The following is a 19,806-nucleotide window of genomic DNA, read 5'->3' as shown; positions in this document are numbered from 1 at the left end:
GGCGGGTCACGGCTTCCGGCCGTCGTGGCGCTCAGGAAGAGGAGTGAGTGACAGCAGAGCGTTATGGCGCCTCCCGCTCCTGTCCCGGCATCCGGCGGCTCTGGGGAGGTGGACGAACTGTTCGACGTGAAGAACGCCTTCTACATCGGCAGCTACCAGCAGTGCATTAACGAGGCGCAGCGGGTGAAGGTGCGGCCGCTCCGGGGCCGGGGACGTTGGGAACGGAGGCCGCTTCCTGGTGGCCGTGGGTCGCGTTGTTTTTAAAAACTCTTCTTCAGGTGGCAGACCCCCTCCCCCCTCACACACACACAAACAGGCATCTTCTCAGAGGCAGTGAGGAGTTAATTCTCGTCCCTTGACAAAATCCAAAGCAGTAGAAGTTTTTATTTCTCAGAGCATTCCCTGCAACCTGGAAGGCATTTGAGTAAGAGAGACGTTCATGCTACTGTAGTAATCAACAATTCTCACTTGTTAGACAATGGTTGCCATACCCTGTATTACCTACCCGTGAAGTAGGGACGGTCTATTCTCATTTAATAGATGAAAATACCGACGCTCAGAGAGAAATTACTTCCCCTACGTTACCCTTCCTCACTAGCCCGGTTATTTCTCCCCAGACTCAGTCATTTATTCCTCAGCGAGCATCTCTATGGGTCAGGCAGTGTGTTCGTGCTGGGCTGAAAACGGTAACAAAATAAACAAAACTCTCAGCTCTCTTTTGGGAACCTCAGCTTGGCAAGGGAGATAGACAGTAGACGAGTAAATAAGCCAGCAGTGGTGGGAATGATCTTGGTTGGCTGCTTGAGAGTTTGGAAGTAAATTTGCAGGCAGGGCCCAGCCAGGTAGGAGCTGGTGACCAGAGAAGGGGCAGCAGGGGCTGTTAGGACCTTTAAGGGAGGACTTGGGCCTGCTGTCACTTTGAGTGAACCTATGGAGAATTTTTTTTTTCTTTTTTTTACAGAGACAGAGCAAGGGATAGATGGGGACAGAGACAGGAACGGGGAGAGGTGAGAAGCATCAATCATTAGTTTTTCGTTGCAACACCTTAGTTATTCATTGATTGCTTTCTCATATGTTCCTTGACCGTGGGGATACAGCAGACCGAGTAACCCCTTGCTCAAGCCAGCGACCTTGGGTCCAAGCTGGTGAGCTTTGCTCAAACCAGATGAACCCGCGCTCAAGCTGGCGACCTCGGGGTCTCGAACCTGGGTCTTCCACATCCCAGTCCAATGCTCTATCTACTGTGCCACAGCCTGGTAGGGCCTGATGGAGAATTTTTAAGACCAGAGAACATGGCAGGGTCTTTGCCTGCCTTCACCTTCTGGTGTTCCAAAGAGAGGAAACAAAGAAGCTAGTGAAGAGTGATTACAACTTGTGCACTGTGTGTGAAGAGGAGATAAAAAATACTCAGCCTGACCAGGTGGTGGCACAGCGGATAGGGCATCGAACTGGGACTCAGAAGACCCAGGTTTGAAACCTCGAGGTTACTTGCTTGAGCCCAAAGGTCGCTGGCTTGAGCAAAGGGTCACTCGTTCTGCTGTAGCTCCCCCCCCCCCCATATGAGAAAGCAGTCAATAAACAACTAAGGTGCTGCAATGAAGAGTTGATGTTTCTCATCTCTCTCCGTTCCTGCCTATCTGGCCCTCTCTCTGACTCTGTCAAAAAAAAATACTCAGAGAAACTGGGGGAGGGGTGACTTTCACTGGCAATCAGGCCTTGCCTTTCTTTCCTTTTTTTTTTTTTTTTTTTTTTTAAAGAGACAGAGAGAGAGCCAGAGAGAGGGATAGACAGGGACAGACAGACAGGAATGGAGAGATGAGAAGCATCAATCATTAGTTTTTCGTTGGGATACCTTAGTTGTTCATTGATTGCTTTTTCATAAGTGCCTTGACCGCAAGTAACCCCTTGCTAAACCAGCAACCTTGGGTCCAAGCTGGTGAGCTTTTGCTCAAACCAGATGAGCCCGCACTCAAGTTGGCGACCTCGGGGTCTCGAACCTGGGTCCTCAGCATCCCAGTCCGACACTCTATCCACTGCGCCACCGCCTGATCAGGCAGGCCTTGCCTTTCTTGACTGTCATTTGAGCCTGAGACAACCTCAGCTGCAGAGGTGCTGAGGCAGGTGTGAGCTCAGAATAGTGAAGGCACAGAGGCCAGTGTAGCAGAAGTGGCTGTGGGTGGGGATTGGGATGGAGGGAGGAGGATGTAGAATGAGGTGGGCAGGGTAAGGGCCCATAGCAGGAGTTTTTATTTTATTCTGAAGATGTGGATATACCTTCAGAGCATCAAATAAGGGAGTGGCAGTCATCACAGAGGCAGACAGATGATTGAGATGAATTTGGACTCTGAAGTACTGAAGGTTTACTTTCCATGCTTCTTGCCTTTGGCTGTGAACCCAGTGTCCCTGAGCATCTGTATATGGGGGATAAAACCTCAACCAGACTTCAGGAAGCTGTAAGGATTTGTTGAAATAACACTTGCATGATTACATTAATTTTCTGTTGCTGCCTTGAGGAGTTACAACAAACAGCATAAGACAACACTTATTAATCTCTCACAATTGCTATAGGTCAGAAGTCCAATATGGCTCTCACCATTTAAGGTGTCGGCCAGACTGTCTTTTTTGGAGATTCTAGGGAAGAATCTGCTCTCAAACTCATTCAGATTATAGGCTCTTCATCAGGGGCCACTATTAGCTCTTAGAGACTTCTCTCTACAGTCTTCAACCTTGCATGTGTTCCTCCCCTACCCCCATCTCAGAACCAGCCATGGGGTTTGGTTTTGTTTTTTGGGGGTTTTTTTACAGAGAGAGTCAGAGAGAGGGATAGATAGGGACAGACAGACAGGAACAGAGAGAGATGAGAAGCATCAATCATTAGTTTTTCATTGCAACGCCTTAGTTCATTGATTGCTTTCTCATGTGTGCCTTGACCGTGGGGCTACAGCAGACCGAGTAACCCCTTGCTTGAGCCAGTGACTTTGGGTCCAAGCTGGTGAGCTTCGCTCAAACCAGATGAGCCCACGCTCAAGATGGCGACTTCAGGGTCTCGAACCTGGGTCCTCCACATCCCAGTCTGACGCTCCATCCATTGCGCCACCTCCTGGTCAGGCCCAGCCATGGGGTTTTCACATTTAAAATCACTTGAATTTCCCCTTCTGCCTAGTTCTGCCTACTTTGCTTTTAGAGCTTCTTTGATTAGACTGGGCCCTCCTGGATAACCAGCACACTCTCCTGATTTTAGGGTCCATAACCATAATCATTTCTGCAAAGTTCCTCATGATATAATGTAAGCTGTTCACAGGTCCTGGGAAGTGGCTTGGACATCTTTGAGAAACCTTTAGGTTCACCAGCAGATATGTAGTGCCTCCTTGTTGGAGTCCTGAAGACTGAGATAGACCTGGGCTCAGATTCCGGTTCTCTTAGGTTGACTCTGCAGCTAGGGCTGAGTCACTGTACCTGTCTGAGCTACCATTTTCCCTCCTGTCAAAGGGAAACAGTGATACCTATCTCAGTAGGATCACTGTGAGATTTAGCATCATACTCTAGTTGGCCTTTTGGATTCTGCCTTGTATGTTGCTCACATCATAGTAATATGTTTTTTGAGTCTTCTCCCTTCATAATATGCAGACTTTGCTGCTGAAAGAACTAGCATGATCTGCTGTATGTAGAGAGTGACTGGAAATAAAGGAAATCATCCCAGTGGTCACTCTGGCCAGAGGCACACACAACCCAGCTTCTGAGCCATGAACATGCCAAGACGTTATCCTTGAGGCATCCAGTGAACAGGAGCACTGGCCTCACTGAGCCATCTGATGTTTAATTAACTCTGGTCCATGGAGCACTTTAAGCCCCTTAAGCAGCCTATACTGCATTGAATGCTGTCCATAAAAAGATGCATCCACCTGAAACCTGTTAATGTGACTTATTTGGGGAAAGGGTCTTTGCAGTTGTAATTCAGTGACAGTTCTGTAGATGAGGTCAGGGGATTTAGGAAGGCCCTAAATCAAATGACTGGTGTCCTAAGAGAAAGGCAGAGAGAGAGTTGAGGCAGACAGAGAAGATAGAGGTAGAGGTTGGAGTGGTACAGCCATAAACCAAGGAATGCTTAGAGCCATCAGAAGCTGGGCAAGGCAAAGAAGGATTCTCCTCTAGCCTTTGGAGGGAGTGTGGCCCTGCTGAGACCTTGAACTTGGGCTTCTGCCCTCCAGGACTGTGAGAGTATGTTTGTACTGTGATACGGTGAGCCTGGCAACCTCAGACAGGCATAACATTAGGTGGCCCCAGGTGGAACACCATTGTGTGCTAGCACTATGTCACCATTATATCCCTTTTTGTCAGACATTTTTTTAAGTCCCCACAAGATGGCAGGCAACACCTAGGTGTTGGGAATGAAACAGAAGAAAACCTCAGAGGAACAGACCATCTAGTGTGGTCAGGTGACTCTCATGGCCACAAGGACAGTTAGGGTAGGAGACACAGGACCCCGCCTCCCACCCCCCACCCTCACTCCATCACTGGCCTCCCCAGACAGTGTTCCTTGCTCTTGGGCTTGGCTGCATCTATGCTCTGTCTGGGGGCAGGTAGGACCACCTGGTGTCAGGCAGCATTGGTAGGCATAGGCCTCCTGGCTTTGCTGGTTTCTGTGCTTCCAGGTGGTTCTGACAACCTGTTAGTACTGGGGACCAAAGCACTCACCTGGTGGCATGTATCAGGATCCCTCTAGTAACACGAGTCTGTACATCCGTCCTTGCTCTTATGCCTCCTAGAAGCTCTCTCTCTGGCTAATTGAAAGGGTCCTGAGAGTCCACTTGTGGCTTCTTTTTTTTTTTTACTTTTTTTTTTTTTGGCGGGGGGAAGATAAGAGAGGAGGAGCAGGAAGCATCAACTCCCCTATGTGCCTTGACTCAGGAAGTCTGGGGTTTCAAACCAGCAACCTCAGTGTTCCAGTTTGATGCTCCATCCACTGTGCCACCACAGGTCAGGCCCTCTGTGGCTTCTTGGTGAGACCTTGACAGTCCTGCAGGTTCGGTGGTGGTGGTGTCCATTTTATAGGTAGGGCAGTTGAGGCTCAAAGTCCCCTCTGGGACCCAAGGTCCCCCTCAGGGTCCCCCACTGTATCCTTGCTTCAAAGACATCCAGAGCCATCATGTTGGCTTTTTGTTTTTTAAGATTTTATTTCTTGATTTAGGGGGGAGGGCAAGTGAGAGAGAGTGAGAAGCATCAACTCATAGTTGAACCCCGTATGTGCCCTGACCAGGCAAGTGCAGAGTTTGAACTGGCAACCTCAGCATTCCAGGTCAACACTTTATCCACTGCACCACCATGGGCCAGGCCATCATGTCTGTTTTTTCACTGAAGGTGGTGTAAGGCCGCCTCAGATGGATTGTCCTCACCAGTATCCACCTTTAAGAATCATTTGAAACTCACTTATTTAGCAGACGTGTTCCATGTTATGGCCAGATCCCCAGCCTGGTCACCAAGACCAGAGAAAGCCATTGGAACCCTACAGTGAAGTTGGCCTGAGTTAGGCTGGGACCAGGAACCAGGCTTCTTGTTTCTGGTCTCCTTTAGACTGGGAAGACACACTCACCACCCTCACTCTGCCTCTCAGGCTGGAGAGAAGAAGGCATGGTGACAAGGAATCTGATTTTCATCTTGAAGGAGGCCAGTCCTGATGTATCCCCACCTGTGGAACTCCAGACCCTTTGTTTCTGTGCCGTGGCAGCTGTCCAGGCCATCTCTGGGCTTGTTAGAAAGGCCACCATGCCCTCTGGGCTGAGCTGCTGTGTGCTTACCAGTCCCAGGCACCACAGGGCCCCCAGGAGGTTGGCCAGTACCCTGGGATCCAAAAGCTATACACCCAAGAGAGGATCCTTCACCTGCCTGCAGCTTCTTGGGACCTTTCTCACAGTCCCACAGTGAATGCTGTAGATCACCTCACTTTTGCTTCTCGGCTCTGTGCTTTGTGGCTGGACCAAGGGTGTGCAGCCTGCAGACCTGTCTCCAAGTACAGGGAGGTCCCTGAGGTCTCACCTGGCCCAGCTGAGACACAGACTGAGCTCTCCCAGAAAGATCCTCTTGAGTGAGGAAAACCTTCCTCTCCTGTGTGTCACGTTAAAAGAATGTTTTGAAAGAAAAGCAGACGGGAACAAACTTTGTGGAAGTATTTGTCACAGAAAGCAAAGTCCTCTTCGCATATCTCCAACTGGGTCCTATTTGTTCTCCAGCGTCACCTATCTGTCCCCTCATCTTGTGGCTGGAGTGATTGTGGCACTTTTGGTGCCCAGTTTTTCACTTAGAGGAATGGCTGACAGTCGAGCCTCCTTTCTGAGATGATGTTGGGATGGAACAAAATGAGGTACCCACCATGACATGTGCCCTCAGTGAAAGCTGCTCTCCTGCCCAAGAGCACAGGAAGCTGAGAGCCAGGGTCTGGACTCCACCAGGGAAGCTTTCTGCTCCTGGCCACTAAGGACCTGTTCAGCATATGGCCCTGTGTATCCTGACCTGCCTCTGTTTCCACAGCTGTCGAGTCCTGAGAGAGAGGTGGAAAGGGATGTCTTCCTGTACAGAGCGTACCTCGCACAGGTGAGCCTCGGCTGTGACCACCACCATCCCTAGGATGGGAGAGTAAAGACCATAGTGCTGAATGGGGGCAGGGCACCTGGCAAGATGAGGGGTCCCTGGGGGTGGTGGGTGACAGCCAGGTCCAGGTGTTGGGGCTTCACCAGGGTAATGGTGAGCCCCAAGAAGCCCTCTGTTCCAGGAGCTCAGGACATATATACCTTATGGCAGGGGAGAGTGGGTGGAGTTGACAGCATGGTTGTCTCATCACAGAGGAAATATGGCGTGGTCCTGGATGAGATCAATCCTTCCTCAGCCCCTGAGCTCCAGGCTGTGCGCATGTTTGCGGAATACTTGGCCAGCGACAACCAGAGGTGAGGATGGGGACAGGGAGGGTTCCTCCTTTCTTCCCCCGCACCTCCCTGTGCTTTGGTTTTCCCCACCTGCACAGTGGGAGGCAGTAATGGATCATGCTTCAAAGGGGTCTGGGAGGTCAGAGACAGGACATGTATGTAGATGCCCTCACAAGCTGAGAGGCTCCCTAAACATATAGCTCTGGGCATCACGGAGGGGGCCTCCCCCAGACATATAAGGCAGGGATCCTTAGCATGTTGGGGGAATGGCTGTACCACCTGCCGCTTATCTCCCTGGGAGGAGTCCAGACGAAATTCAGGTGAGGCTACATCAAGATCTCATCCTGGGTCCTGGCCGGTTGGCTCAGTGGTGGAGCGTCAGCCTGGCGTGTGGGGGACCCGGGTTCGATTCCCGGCCAGGGCACATGGGAGAGACGCCCATTTGCTTCTCCACCCCCCCTCCTTCCTCTCTGTCTCTCTCTTCCCCTCCAGCAGACAGGGCTCCATTAGAGCGGGGATGGCCTGGGCGCTGGGGATGGCTCCTTGGCCTCTGCCCCAGGCGCTAGAGTGGCTCTGGTCTTGGTGGAGCGATGCCCCAGAGGGGCAGAGTGTCGCCCCCTGGTGGGCAGAGCGTCGCCCCTGGTGGGTGTGCCGGGTGGATCTCGGTCGGGCGCATGCAGGAGTCTGTCTGACTGTCTCTCCCCATTTCCAGCTTCAGAAAAATACAAAAAATACAAAAAAAAAAAAGATCTCATCCTGCCTGACCAGGTGGTGGCGCAGTGGATAGAGCATTGGACTGTGATGTGGAAGGAACCAGGTTCGAGACCTCGAGCTCACCAGCTTGAGCGCGGGCTCATCTGGTTTGAGCAAAAGCTCACCAGCTTGGACCCAAGGTCGCTGGCTCGAGTAAGGGGTTACTCGGTCTGCTGTAGCCCCACGGTCAAGGCACATATGAGAAAGCAATCAATAAATAACTAAGGTGTCGCAATGCGCAATCAAAAACTAGTGATTGATGCTTCTCATCTCTCCATTCCTGTCTGTCTGTCCCTGTCTGCCCCTCTCTCTGACTCTCTCTGTCTCTGTAAAAAAAAACAAAAACAAAACTCATCCTAAGGCAGTGGTTCTCAAAACTCTTTGAAGTTGGGGCGCATTTAAAATCCTACAAGTGCCTGACCTGTGGTGGTGCAGTGGATAAAGCATCGACCTAGAAATGCTGAGGTCGCCGGTTCGAAACCCTGGGCTTGCCTGGTCAAGGCACATATGGGAGTTGATGCTTCCAGCACCTCCCCCCTTCTCTCTCTGTCTCTCACCCTCTCTCTCTCCTCTCTAAAAATGAATAAATTAAAAAAAAATTAATAAAAAAAATTTTTAAATCCTACAAGTAATTGTAGGTGCACTGTATACAAATTTCTGAGAAATATGTTATAATTAAGTCAAGTATTAAAGAAAAAAATAAAGTCCAAGTGTGCTTTTATGATAATTAAACGAAATAAAGACGACAAAATTAAATTTATTCTGACATTAAAACACATTTTTCAGTGGTAGAGCATCGGCCTGGTGTGCAGGAGTCCCAGGTTTGATTCCCAGCCAGGGCACACAGAAGCGCCCATCTGCTTCTCTACCCCTCCCCCTCTCCTTCCTCTCTGTCTCTCTCTTCCCCTCCCGCAGCCAAGGCTCCATTGGAGCAAAGATGGCCCAGGCGCTGAGGATGGCTCTGTGGCCTCTGCCAGATGGGCAAAGCATCACTCCCTGGTGGGTGTGCCAGGTGGATCCCAGTCGGGTGCATGCTGGAGTCTGTCTGACTGCCTCCCCATTTCCAGCTTCAGGAAAAAAAAGAAAAAACCACGTTTTTATGTTATATTTTTTGTTATGCTTTTTAGAATTCATAAAAAAGGATTAAAAACCCTGGCCTGGTAGTTCAGTTGGTTAAAGCATTGTCCGGATGCCCCAAGGTTGTGGGTTTGATTCCCGATCAGGGCACATACAAGAGTCAACCAATAAATGCACAAATAAGTGAAACAACAAATCGATATTTAAAAAAAAAAAAATTAGAAAATAAGAACAAAAAAGGTATCTTTTTTTATATAGAGATACATTCTTAGTAAGATTTAGTAAATTTGGCAGGTCCCAGCACGAGTGTGTTAAGTTTTTTCATCTTGTGTTTATGAGAAACATGAGCCTAATGTGTCCTAGCGGTTTCTTCAATGTTTGGGTATATATTTGAAGGGCAAACTCTCATTTCCCCATCAATACATTGAAGAATTCCTCTCTTTTTACTCTTAATTATGTTGAGGGTAGAAAATCCTAATTCACAATAAATAGAATGTTGAAAATTGTAATAAAATGTTCAGTTTTTTTAGATATTGCCACATACTCTTTTATAGAAATCTAAAAGGCTTCAAGAGACAATTCCCTATGTTTAGTCATCAATCCAAAACCCCCACCACACATATCATCTTAACTTTACACCAAAGGATAGAAGAAACTTGCCTCCAGTCTTTCTGGGGAACATGGGGGGTAGTGTAAACAATCCAGCACCACAGCTTAACTGCCTTTTGCAACCTAATCAGGCAAGTGAGGTGGGGTTTGGGCAGACTGTCAGCTTACAGCCAATTCCCCACACCTCTGTCTCCCAAAAATCTAAACTCCAAAAACCCTGTTAGTTTTTGGTCCCCAACAGGCACATATTTCTCTGGAATACCATAGGGCGCACACTTTGAGAACCACTGTCCTAAGGTGTGGGTCCATTCCAGCCCCAGACTGCAGACCACCAACTGTCAAACTCCTGAGAGCAATGGCCAGGAGAGATTGGGAGAGAGGCTGTGGGGACCCATAAAGCTCACACCTTCCTGTGGCCCAGGAAGGGTATGGTGTGCCTCATCTGCCTACATTAGGGCCAAGCCCAGGGCAGAACTCCCCAGGACTGTATCACCTGTGCTCAGCCACCTAGCCTGCTGGCATCAAGTTTCTGCTGTACATTTTCCTGGGCTGTTCTTGGAAAAAGCCACAGGGATGCTTTTCCAAGTACATGTGAGCTCACAGCTCTTGGCTGTGGGTGGGAGTCAAGAGACCCTGCTTTGCCTGTGTATGGAGCAAACGGTCACCGACACCCAGTTGCAGGAAGCTGCTGTTCTCTGCTCCGCAGCCACCCCAGCTCCTACCCCGTTGCATCTCCAGAAACCCACACCCCCTGGCCTGTCACAGTGGGGCCTTTCCCAATCTTTGCACTTTGGAGCTCCCTAGATCCAGATGTGGTACTCACCTTGGTGACACCACATTTCCCTCATGGGCCACTGTAGCTGTGGGTGAGGCTTTACCCACACCCGCCCCCATTTTTGCTTCTTTGGAGGGCAGCACCCTGTCACCAACTCCTGTGATTGCACTTTGCCCATGAAGCCCAGGGCTCAGGGTGTTTGCTTGTGGGCAGTGGCAGCTAAATGTACCTACCAGAAGACGTCCCTGTCCTGGCACCCAGAAACCAAATGTGACCTCACTGAAAGTTGGGGTTTCTGCAGATGTAAGTAGTTAAGGATCTCGAGATCATCCTGGATATAGGATGGGCTTTAAGTCCAGTGACTGGTGTTCTTAGAAGAGAAGAAGAGACAGGAGAAAACAGAAGAGGAGAGAGAAGAGAAGGTGGAAGCAGAGGTGGGAGTGAAGTAAACACACACCAAGGACTGCCACAGCCAACAGCACCCAGAGAGAATCCTGAGACAGACTCTTTGTTAGAGCCTCCAGAAGGAGCCAGCCCTGCCCACACCTTGATCTCAGACTTCTGGTCTCCAGACCTGCGAGGGAATAAATTTCTGTTTGGTTCCCTAGTTCATGGTGCTTGATGTTGGCAGCCCCAGGACACTAAGACAAGTGGCCTCCTGAGGCCATCATTTCTCCTGCTCTGTACTTCACTAGCCAGGTTGACAAGCCTCATTCTCATGTGGAAGGGGAGCTAGCCCTGGCAGGCCCTCCAGGAGCAGTGGCTGCTGTGAGCATTACAGAGCCCACAGAAGCACAGGGCACAGGGTGAGTGTTTAGGAAAGCAGCGTGGCACATAGTACATCCATCTCCACAGCATGAACTGCTGCTCCTTGCAGACAGTTGTCAAGCAGATGGTGGAGGAAGTACCAGAGCCCATGAAGATAACTACAGTATGTGACAGGAGCAACCTATAACAAACACTAATGTTGCAATGACAACAGGTAGCATGTAAGCTTCAGGCGGTGGCTTCAGAGGCTCCTCATGCCAACCCCAAGTGACTTCTGTGCACGATCCCACCATGCAGAGCAGGAAATAGGCTCAGATGTGAGGATGTTTGTTCCTCTGGCACTTCTCTGGGTACAGAGATGGTGATGGGCACATTCCTGCCCTCTACAGGCCTTCAAACACAGGCACTTAGCCAGTAGCCCCCAGCAGCTGTAAGACATGTGCATTTGTAGAGAAGGGCAGCAGTGATACAGGTTGGATCCACACCTCCCTTTTCTCGTCAGTTGCATAGCAGCCTTTTGAAACATGGGATCTCAGCTCCATTTTCCAGTTCAGCAGACCATGGCTCCAGCTCTGTCGAGGTTGTGAGGTTGTGTTGGTGATCTGTGGCCCAGCCCTGATTCCAGCTGGGCTGCTGCCGCCAGCCCTCAGCCAAGCATGTTGCCCACCTGCCAGGAGTAGCTGGCAAGCTAAGCCAGGACGCAGGCCTCCTCAGGATGGCAGTGACCTCGCTAGTCTGAGTCACCTGTGCAGCCTCATGTCTCCACACAAGCACACCTGGTGAGTCACCCTGTCCCTCCATGAGGTGCAGAGTGGACACAGCAGCCCACTAGCTGTGAAGGCCAAGGGACCCTAGGCCTGGGTCATTACTCATGCTGCTTAGTAGGCATGGAGGGGCCATATACCATGCCTCTCCCACAAGGCTAGAGTGCCCAACTTTTATTTCATTGTGTGTGAGGATGAGAAATGCCTTGTGGGAAGGTGGTGAGACTGGGTGCAGTGGTGCCCGACTCAGACAGCTGTTCCTATTCTACCCTTTTGCTGCTGTGCACACCTGGGGGCCTACCTCGCCCTCTTTGGATGTGTCTGCTCTCGCAGCGAGGGTGTGGGAGCTGCTTCCTGCCGTTGACCCTGAGCGTCTTGTCTTAACAGGGACACAGTTGTTGCTGAGCTGGATCGCGAGATGAGCAGGAATGTGGATGTGACTAACACCACCTTCCTGCTAATGGCTGCCTCTGTCTACTTCCATGACCAGAACCCAGATGCTGCCCTGCGTGCCCTGCACCAGGGGGACAGCCTGGAGTGGTGAGTAGCCTTTCCAGTCTCTGGGCTGCTTAGGGTGTCTTAGTCTGTTGTCATGGCAATGGTGAGGTGGAGGCTGCTTTGAGAGATCTGCAGAGGCCAGGCAACACTACTTCTCCAAGGGCACGGTGCCCAGGGCTGAAAACCCTATCCCTAGGGCAGAACAGAAAGCACTTTCATCTGTGGTTTCTGCACACCCCCTTGTGTTCTGGCCCTGGCCTTTCCATGAACTCTCGGGGTACCCCCAGGCCTTCCCCTCAAGCTGATTCTTATTTAGGGCACTTCATATCTGGGGCTCTGGAGCCCACCCTGGGAGGCCACTCTAGACCTATGCTGCATCCAGGGTGTTGTGTCTGGAGTTCGGGCCCCAGAGGTTGCAACTGCTCTCTCCTGGGAGCTCTCTGGAACCTGCCTTCCCTTGGTACTTGGTCACCAGACATTTGTTACATATACCTGTCCCACCTTAGTCTAGAAAGGGGTTTGTACCAGCTTAGAAACGATGTGGTGCAGAGCTAACAAGGTATTTCTCAGGCTCTGACAAGAGTTGCTCTGGGTGCTGGGTCATGTTCTGGTGGAAAAACCTGGGAATGAGCAGCCACATAAGTTATGGACAGTCATAGCTGTCTAGGGCCGAAAGGGACACAGTGGGTTCAGGAATTGAAGGAGTGATCACCTGCCCTCACAAAGCACTGCATCTGTGACTGAACTCGGGAAGAAGCTGGTGGTGGGGCACAGATATGGTGCCCAGCCTGGACAGGAGGCCTGTGAGCCTGGAGTCTGCACCCTTGGGACCCCATGGGAGCTTTCAGTTCAAGCATGGTCATTGGTAAGATGTGGGAGCCAGGGCCCAGGAGGTGGCCCATAAGCGGTGCTGAGGTCTGACTACAGCTCTGCCGGGCTCACACTCAACCTCAGTGTTCCACCTCTACATGGTAGGGCTGGTGGCCCAAGCACTCATAGGAATGTTCTGGAAGGTGGCACTGAGATGGAATGAGCCCTAATGGGTGTGGTGCCCTGTGACCTGTCCCACAGCATGGCCATGATGGTGCAGATCCTGCTGAAGTTGGACCGCTTAGACCTTGCCCGGTAAGCCCTGTGTCTACCTGTCCCCACCTGGAGTTGCTGGGGTGGGGCCTGTGCGTCAGGGTTGTCTAAAACAGTGACAAGGCCACCTCAGGAACCCATGTTCCCAGGGAACCAGGCCTCTGCCCTTAAGGGGCCACTGAACATGAAGACTGTCCCAGAGCCCTCCCTGAGACCCAAAACATTGGTGGCATGATGGTTTTTCCAGTTAGTTCATTCCAGTCTATTGGGCAACACACCATCCTTACTGCCTTTCCCTGCAGGGGTGAGTGGTGGTATTGTTCATGCCTCAGCTTCTTTCTGTCATGTAGGTAATATGGCAGGACTGGGGTGGGCTTTATGAGTGTCTTGGTTCCTGCATGTCCAAGGTGAAGGTGGGTGCCGGCTGGACCAGGGCCCGTGAGCCAGCATGTGTGTGTACCCCATGAACAAGGAACAGGGATGGGGGAGATGCCAGCCAAACTACTTGGCTCCCTCCTGCCTTTCTCCTCCACCCCTAGGAAGGAGCTGAAGAAAATGCAGGACCAAGACGAGGACGCTACTCTCACCCAGCTGGCCACTGCCTGGGTCAACCTAGCCATGGTGAGCTCCTGGCCACACAGGGAGCTGGAGGGTCAGTGCAGGAGCATCAGAGCACCAGGAGGTGGCCTTCTGAATCCAGCCCTGTTCTCCCATTGAGGAATGGGAGATGTGGGATTCCATGGATGCACTGAACTTCTGTTTACTTGGGGCTAGACACCCATCCCCCAAGGGAAATCCCCAGCCCAACCCCCCCCCCCCCCCCCCCCCCCCGCATGTTTCCCACTTCATTCATCCTCAGTCCCATTCTGGGATTCTTGCAGGCGAGTGGGTTGGCCAGACTCAGAGTGAACAAACTGGGGGCTCCAACCAGTGTTGGGTTGCCTCTCCCCACATGCCTCCCTGGGAACGTGTCCCTCCCTCCACACTCTAACCCTGTACCTGGTGCTGCTCAGCTTGCTTTCTGGGCTCCTAATACCAGGTGGTTGCCAGTGTCCTCCTGGCACCTTCGCCTCTGCCCACTCCCCTTCTCACATACATGCCTGGGTACGCTGTTCCCCGTCTCCTGGCAGCAGCCCTTTTCCTGGTTTTTGGCACTTGGCTTCCATTCTCTGAGTTGTTCTTTTGTATGAGCCTTTTAGAATGTGCTCCCCTTCTGCATCTACACTGCCCTTAGGGGTTGAGACCTCACTCAGGCCGCTGTCTATTATGTGTCCAGTTTAGTGGGACAAACCCCGCCATGCTGACGCCTCTCTCTTGTAGCCTTTCCTGTTTTTACAAGCACACCTTGGTTTTAGGCTCCCTTGCCAGTGTGACTCTGCATCTTTATCAGGAAAGATAGAACTCAGAACCTGGTGGACAGAGAAGAGATTACCCTTGACGGACCATGTGATGCCGTGGTCTCCACTTGGTGCCAACCTGCATACCTGTGGGCCATTTTTCATTTTCAGCTCCACCTCCATAAACTGAGGGTTGAAGGAGCCAGGTGTGAGGCTGTCATGTGCTGTTTTGGCCCCGTCAGCAGAGCCCAGGCTGTGTAGGGATCTCTGCACTGGGTCAGTGTCTAAGGAATGCCTGCTGTGGGCTGCCCATGCTGGGATCATCTCTGCAAAGCGCTGGAATTCTCTGCTCTGCGAGGGAGCAGGCTGGGTCAGGGCTGAGCAGCCGGGTGACAAAGCAGTGATGTTAGAACTTTTTCCACAGGGTGGTGAGAAGCTGCAGGATGCCTACTACATCTTCCAGGAGACGGCTGACAAGTGCTCCCCCACCCTGCTACTGCTTAATGGACAAGCAGCCTGCCATATGGCCCAGGGCCGCTGGGAGGCCGCCGAGGGTGTGCTGCAGGAGGCACTGGACAAGGTAGGGCAGGCCCAGCCCCTACCCCAAGGTCCCCAGAGTGGATGGCAGGTGATATGGGCCACATAGGGATTTTAATGCCAAATTAGCTTAAAATGATTGCAAATAAAAACCCTTATTCCAAGGCCCTGGCCGGTTGGCTCAGTGGTAGAGCGTCGGCCTGGCGTGCAGAAGTCCCAGGTTCAATTCCTGGCCAGGGCACACAGGAGAAGCGCCCATCTGCTTCTCCACCCCTCCCCCTCTCCTTCCTCTCTGTCTCTCTCTTCCCCTCCCGCAGCCGAGGCTCCATTGGAGCAAAGATGGCCCGGGTGCTGGGGATGGCTCCTTGGCCTCTGCCCCAGGCGCTAGAGTGGCTCTGGTTGCAACAGAGCGACACCCCGGAGGGGCAGAGCGTCGCCCCCTGGTGGGCGTGCCGGGTGGATCCCGGTCGGGCGCATGCGGGAGTCTGTCTGACTGTCTCTCCCTGTTTCCAGCTTCAGAAAAAATAAATAAATAAATAAATAAATAAATAAATAAATAAACCCTTATTCCAGCTTCTCTTGGAAATGGGAGGATCTCATCAGCTGGGTCCTGAATAGGCCTGAGCTGAGTAGACACATGTGCCCCAGCCCTTCCTCTCTGTCACCTTGACTGCCTGGTCTGGGGGCCTCAATGTGACACCTCACTTGGGTCTATATTTGGAAATGACCCACCATTCACTAGGAGGGAGGGAAGAGCGGACTGCAGGCAGGAGGTAGTGCCTGGACTCTTATCAGGAAGAGGGACCAAGCACACTGTCCTCTGGGGTGGCCACAGATTTCCCCATTGACATCTGAGGTCTTTCACTGTATTTTTATAACCAGAAAAGATACCAAGCATTTGGCATTTTTGGAAAATATCTTTTAATATAACGAGAAACTGATAGCAGTAGGAAGCTTTCTCCCTTTTCATCTCTTGAGGGGCCAAGTTATCATCGGGAGGTTTGTTTGCAGAGCAGGGGTGGGCCTAAAGGGTTTTAATCCAGTGGTCCTGTGGGCCAGTGTCCTCAGGCTGCATTGTGGAGCTACCTCACCTGTCAGGGAGCCCAGTGCTGACAAGAGAAACGAGGTCTCCAAAGAAGGGCAGCATGGGGTGGAGTGGGCCTCTGGTGGCCATGCATCCTGGGTGATGCATCTCTGCCCCAACTATCCCAGCAGGGCTCCCCCCTCCCCCCACATCCCTGCTTTGCAGTCACTAGGGGCTCTGGCTGAGGTTCCTGGCCGAGGCAATGGCCAGCCTGTTCCCAGGGTTCCCTGTGCCTCAGAGCCTAGTGTGGGCGGGTGGGGTGATGTCACCCTCCTGGAGGTTCTGGTAATTTCCCAGCAGTTTCCTGCCAAGGGCTCTGGGAAACAGGCGGGGCAGGTGGGTTCTCAGACCTCATTCTCCAGCAGGAGGATCAGCTGGGCTGCCTTTGGCTGGACTTTTTTTGAGATTTGAGATTCTTGTGATAAATAGGCCCCTTCCAAATTGTGACAGGCAAGGGGGCTCTGTCCCAGTCTGATCTGATGAGGCAACAAGCTCAGAGGGGAAGCAGCTGGCATGGGGAAGTAGGAGAGCAGGAGGGGGACTCTGAGGTCACCACCTTACAGAATGGCCAATGTGGAGAGCACTGAGCCTTGACCTGGTTCTACCTCAGGGTGTGACATTGTGCAGATCACATCACCATCCCAGGAGGTGGGGGAGCGACATCATTCTGCCCAAGGTGGGGGTGAACAAGTCGAGTCTGGGGCCTGGAAATGCTGACCCTATTTGCTCAGTGTCCCTGTGTTTCCAGGATAGCAGCCACCCGGAGACACTGGTTAACCTCATCGTCCTGTCCCAGCACCTGGGCAAGCCCCCCGAGGTAGGCCCCCTCCCCCAGCCAGGTATGAATGCCATCCTGGGGTGGTTGGGGGTTTCTGGTGTGGCCTTAGCTCCAGAAGAAGCTCAGGGCCTCAGGGCCTGAATTTCAGGTTTGGCCTTGGGTTGGGGCAAAATCCCACTCCCCACAGGCAGGTACAGTTTCATCGGTGATGGGCCCTTGAAGTTGGAGCTGCAGGTCTCCCCCAGAGCCCCCAGCTTGGCCAGGGCCCCAGATCAGGTGCTCATGTGGGTCCTAGGGACAAATGGACTGAGGTTTAGAGAGAGCACTCGGGCTGGGACCCAGGCCATGCCACCTCAGGGTGGGAGGGAACAGGATGGAAAAGGGGCCCAGGGGAGTGATCCCACCTTGTCTGATGCTGGAGCAGTGCTCGTTTAGGTGGTTGGCCCAGGTGGCCAGGGGCCTAGCCAGGGCTCCTTGGCAGTTGGTTCCTGGCCCTTGTAGAAGGACTCTCGGGCAACATCGACTAGGGTGGTGCAGGACAGATAGGATAGCCCTCCAACTCACCTCAGAAACAGACCCAGACACTCCTCCTAGTCTGAGAGAGTTAGAGTCAGACAAATACCTCAGCTCCATACAGTCAGAACTAAGCCTGGTGGGGCAAGGCGCAGCAAAGGCTCTGCTGGAGCCTCTGGGTGCCTCAAACCCATCTCCCCTCCTAACCTCATCCCCCTGACCGGCCCCCCACACTCCCCCAGGGCCCTGCCTAGCCTGGTCTCGTGTACCCTGCAGTCCATCCCCCATCCATATGCCAAGCTCATGCTCTGTCGGGTGCTGTTTCAGCATGAGGCAATGGAGGGCGTATGGAGAGATTAGGTCCTTGTCCTACCCACCCCTGCCCTGAAGTCAGAGCCACAAGAAGTTCCTGTGTTCAGCTAGTCTGGCCTCATGTTCCCCACAGGTGACTAACCGCTACCTGTCCCAGCTGAAGGATGCCCACAGGTCCCACCCCTTCATCAAGGAGTACCAGGCCAAGGTGAGCTGCAGACTCCCCAGGAGCACAGGGAGGGCCTGGAACTTGGTCCGACTCACTCACTCATGTGCTTCCTTTTCTCTCTTTTTGCCCCCATTTCATGTTGAAGGAGAACGACTTTGATCGGCTGGTGCTGCAGTATGCCCCTAGTGTCTGAGGCTAGCCCCGGAGGCCGTTTTCACCGTGGGAAGGTGAGGCCTGGCCGTTCTGCCCTCACCACGGAACCAGCCTCGTCTTTTCTCCCTCACTTTGGCTAGCCAGAGGCAGAGGCTGTCAGCTCAGCCTCCTTCTGTCAATAAATATCTCCACTCTGACCCACGTGTGCTCTAGCCACTTTGAGGGGGAGCATGTGGGAGCCAAGGCTGGTACAGGAGTGGCCTGGGCACAGGGTCCTGGAAACAAGGGTCTGTAAACAGCAGCTACAGGGACTCTTGCTTCTCAAACCAGGTCCATGCTGCTGAGCTGAAAATAGCACAGCTTAGTCCCCCAATCCCAGTTGGCATCCAGGGAATCAGAGGCACAGAGAGAACACAGCCATCTTGATGGGCATCCGGATTTAAATCCTGGACCCTGGGTCCCTGGAAGGTCTGTAGGTGGTGATGGGGCCAGAAGCGCTCAAGCCTCAACTTGGCCAAGCGAGGAAGTGGCGTGCTGGGTCCTCATGGAATAAACAGCAGCCCCCTCCGGACCCCTGCTCCTCAGGGCCCTCCTCCTTGCTGCTGCTGTGCGGTGAGGCATCCTCCAAGTCTGACTGCTGTGGTTGGGGCTGTGGGTGCTGGAATGCCACGGTGGCCCCTCAGCTCCCTGCCTGGAGAGATGAAGGCATAGTGATTGCCCTGCGAGATAAGAAGCAGGACAACAGAGAGGGAGGTGGGTAGGGTGAGGGGAGCCTCTGGGATGGGGTCACCGTCATACTATGTTCACCCAAACAATAAGGAGTTGCTCCCAGGCCAGGTTCTGGGTGACTAGCGTCTTAGGTAGCAGGAACAGCCCATGCAAAGTTCCTTAGGCCACACTGGGCTCCATGAGCTGAACAGGGCGTCTTGCTTTTTATCCCTGGGCCAGTGTCTGGGACCTTTCTAGGGCAGAGATATGGCACCCAAGGTCCCAGTGCCTGGCCTCATCTGCCTCAGAAATGATTGCCCAAACCCAGTTCCTGGTTTCCAGGAGAGGACATAGAGCAAGGGACTCCCATCAGTGCAGCTGGCCCCCAGCCCCTCCCTGCCTGTCAGGGAGCTCAGCAGGGGAGATGCAGAGACAGCCTTTCTAGGCAGGAGCATCAGTGGGGAGAGAGGAGGCCTGCTCTCAGGTGGGGCAGGGAAGGAGCACCAGCCCTGGAAGCAGCTCCTTACCAGGCCCCTGGTGTCTAGGAGCCCTGGTCCCCAACTGCCAGTACCAGGAGCTACTTTCCATTTCTGCCCTGCACCCACCTGTTAGCAGCCTCCTGTCTGGACCCTGCCAGACTGAAACTCGAAGCTGGCCTGGGCTGGTGGGCAGGGGCCCTCTCCCATTACTGATAGGCGCCATGGATACCAGATAGTGCTGGAAGGAAGGACAGAGGTGGGTGGTTGGCAAGATCCGGAGCTGCTCCACACACTGGCTGGACCTCTGGAGGCATGTTCAGCCAGCCTGGGACCTCTGAGTCCCTCTGCCTGCCAGATTGGTTGTGGCATTAGTCATCCAATGGGATGGATGAACCTCTGTCCATGTACATATTCAAAAATAGAAGGAACATCCGGACAGATGGTGCCAAGTGCCAAGAAGAATACTGATGGTGGGGGTCAGGGAGGTACACC

At 52.7% G+C, this 19,806-nt stretch overlaps 1 protein-coding gene across 1 annotated transcript; it reads left to right on the top strand.

Moving 5' to 3' along the window:
• Window positions 1-9: 9 nt before the first annotated feature.
• Window positions 10-18,324, top strand: COPE (COPI coat complex subunit epsilon). The gene is made up of 10 exons (XM_066350481.1): window positions 10-189; window positions 6,526-6,588; window positions 6,838-6,938; window positions 12,051-12,203; window positions 13,233-13,286; window positions 13,784-13,865; window positions 15,006-15,161; window positions 16,951-17,019; window positions 17,939-18,013; window positions 18,120-18,324. Exons 1-10 carry the CDS (start codon window positions 64-66, stop codon window positions 18,165-18,167), a joined length of 927 nt encoding a protein of 308 aa, XP_066206578.1. The 5' UTR covers window positions 10-63; the 3' UTR covers window positions 18,168-18,324.
• Window positions 18,325-19,806: the final 1,482 nt, after the last annotated feature.

This window comes from Saccopteryx leptura, chromosome 1 (assembly GCF_036850995.1).
Source record: "Saccopteryx leptura isolate mSacLep1 chromosome 1, mSacLep1_pri_phased_curated, whole genome shotgun sequence".
In the NCBI taxonomy this organism is placed as follows: domain Eukaryota; kingdom Metazoa; phylum Chordata; class Mammalia; order Chiroptera; family Emballonuridae; genus Saccopteryx; species Saccopteryx leptura.
This window is presented reverse-complemented; position numbering and strand designations above follow the sequence as displayed.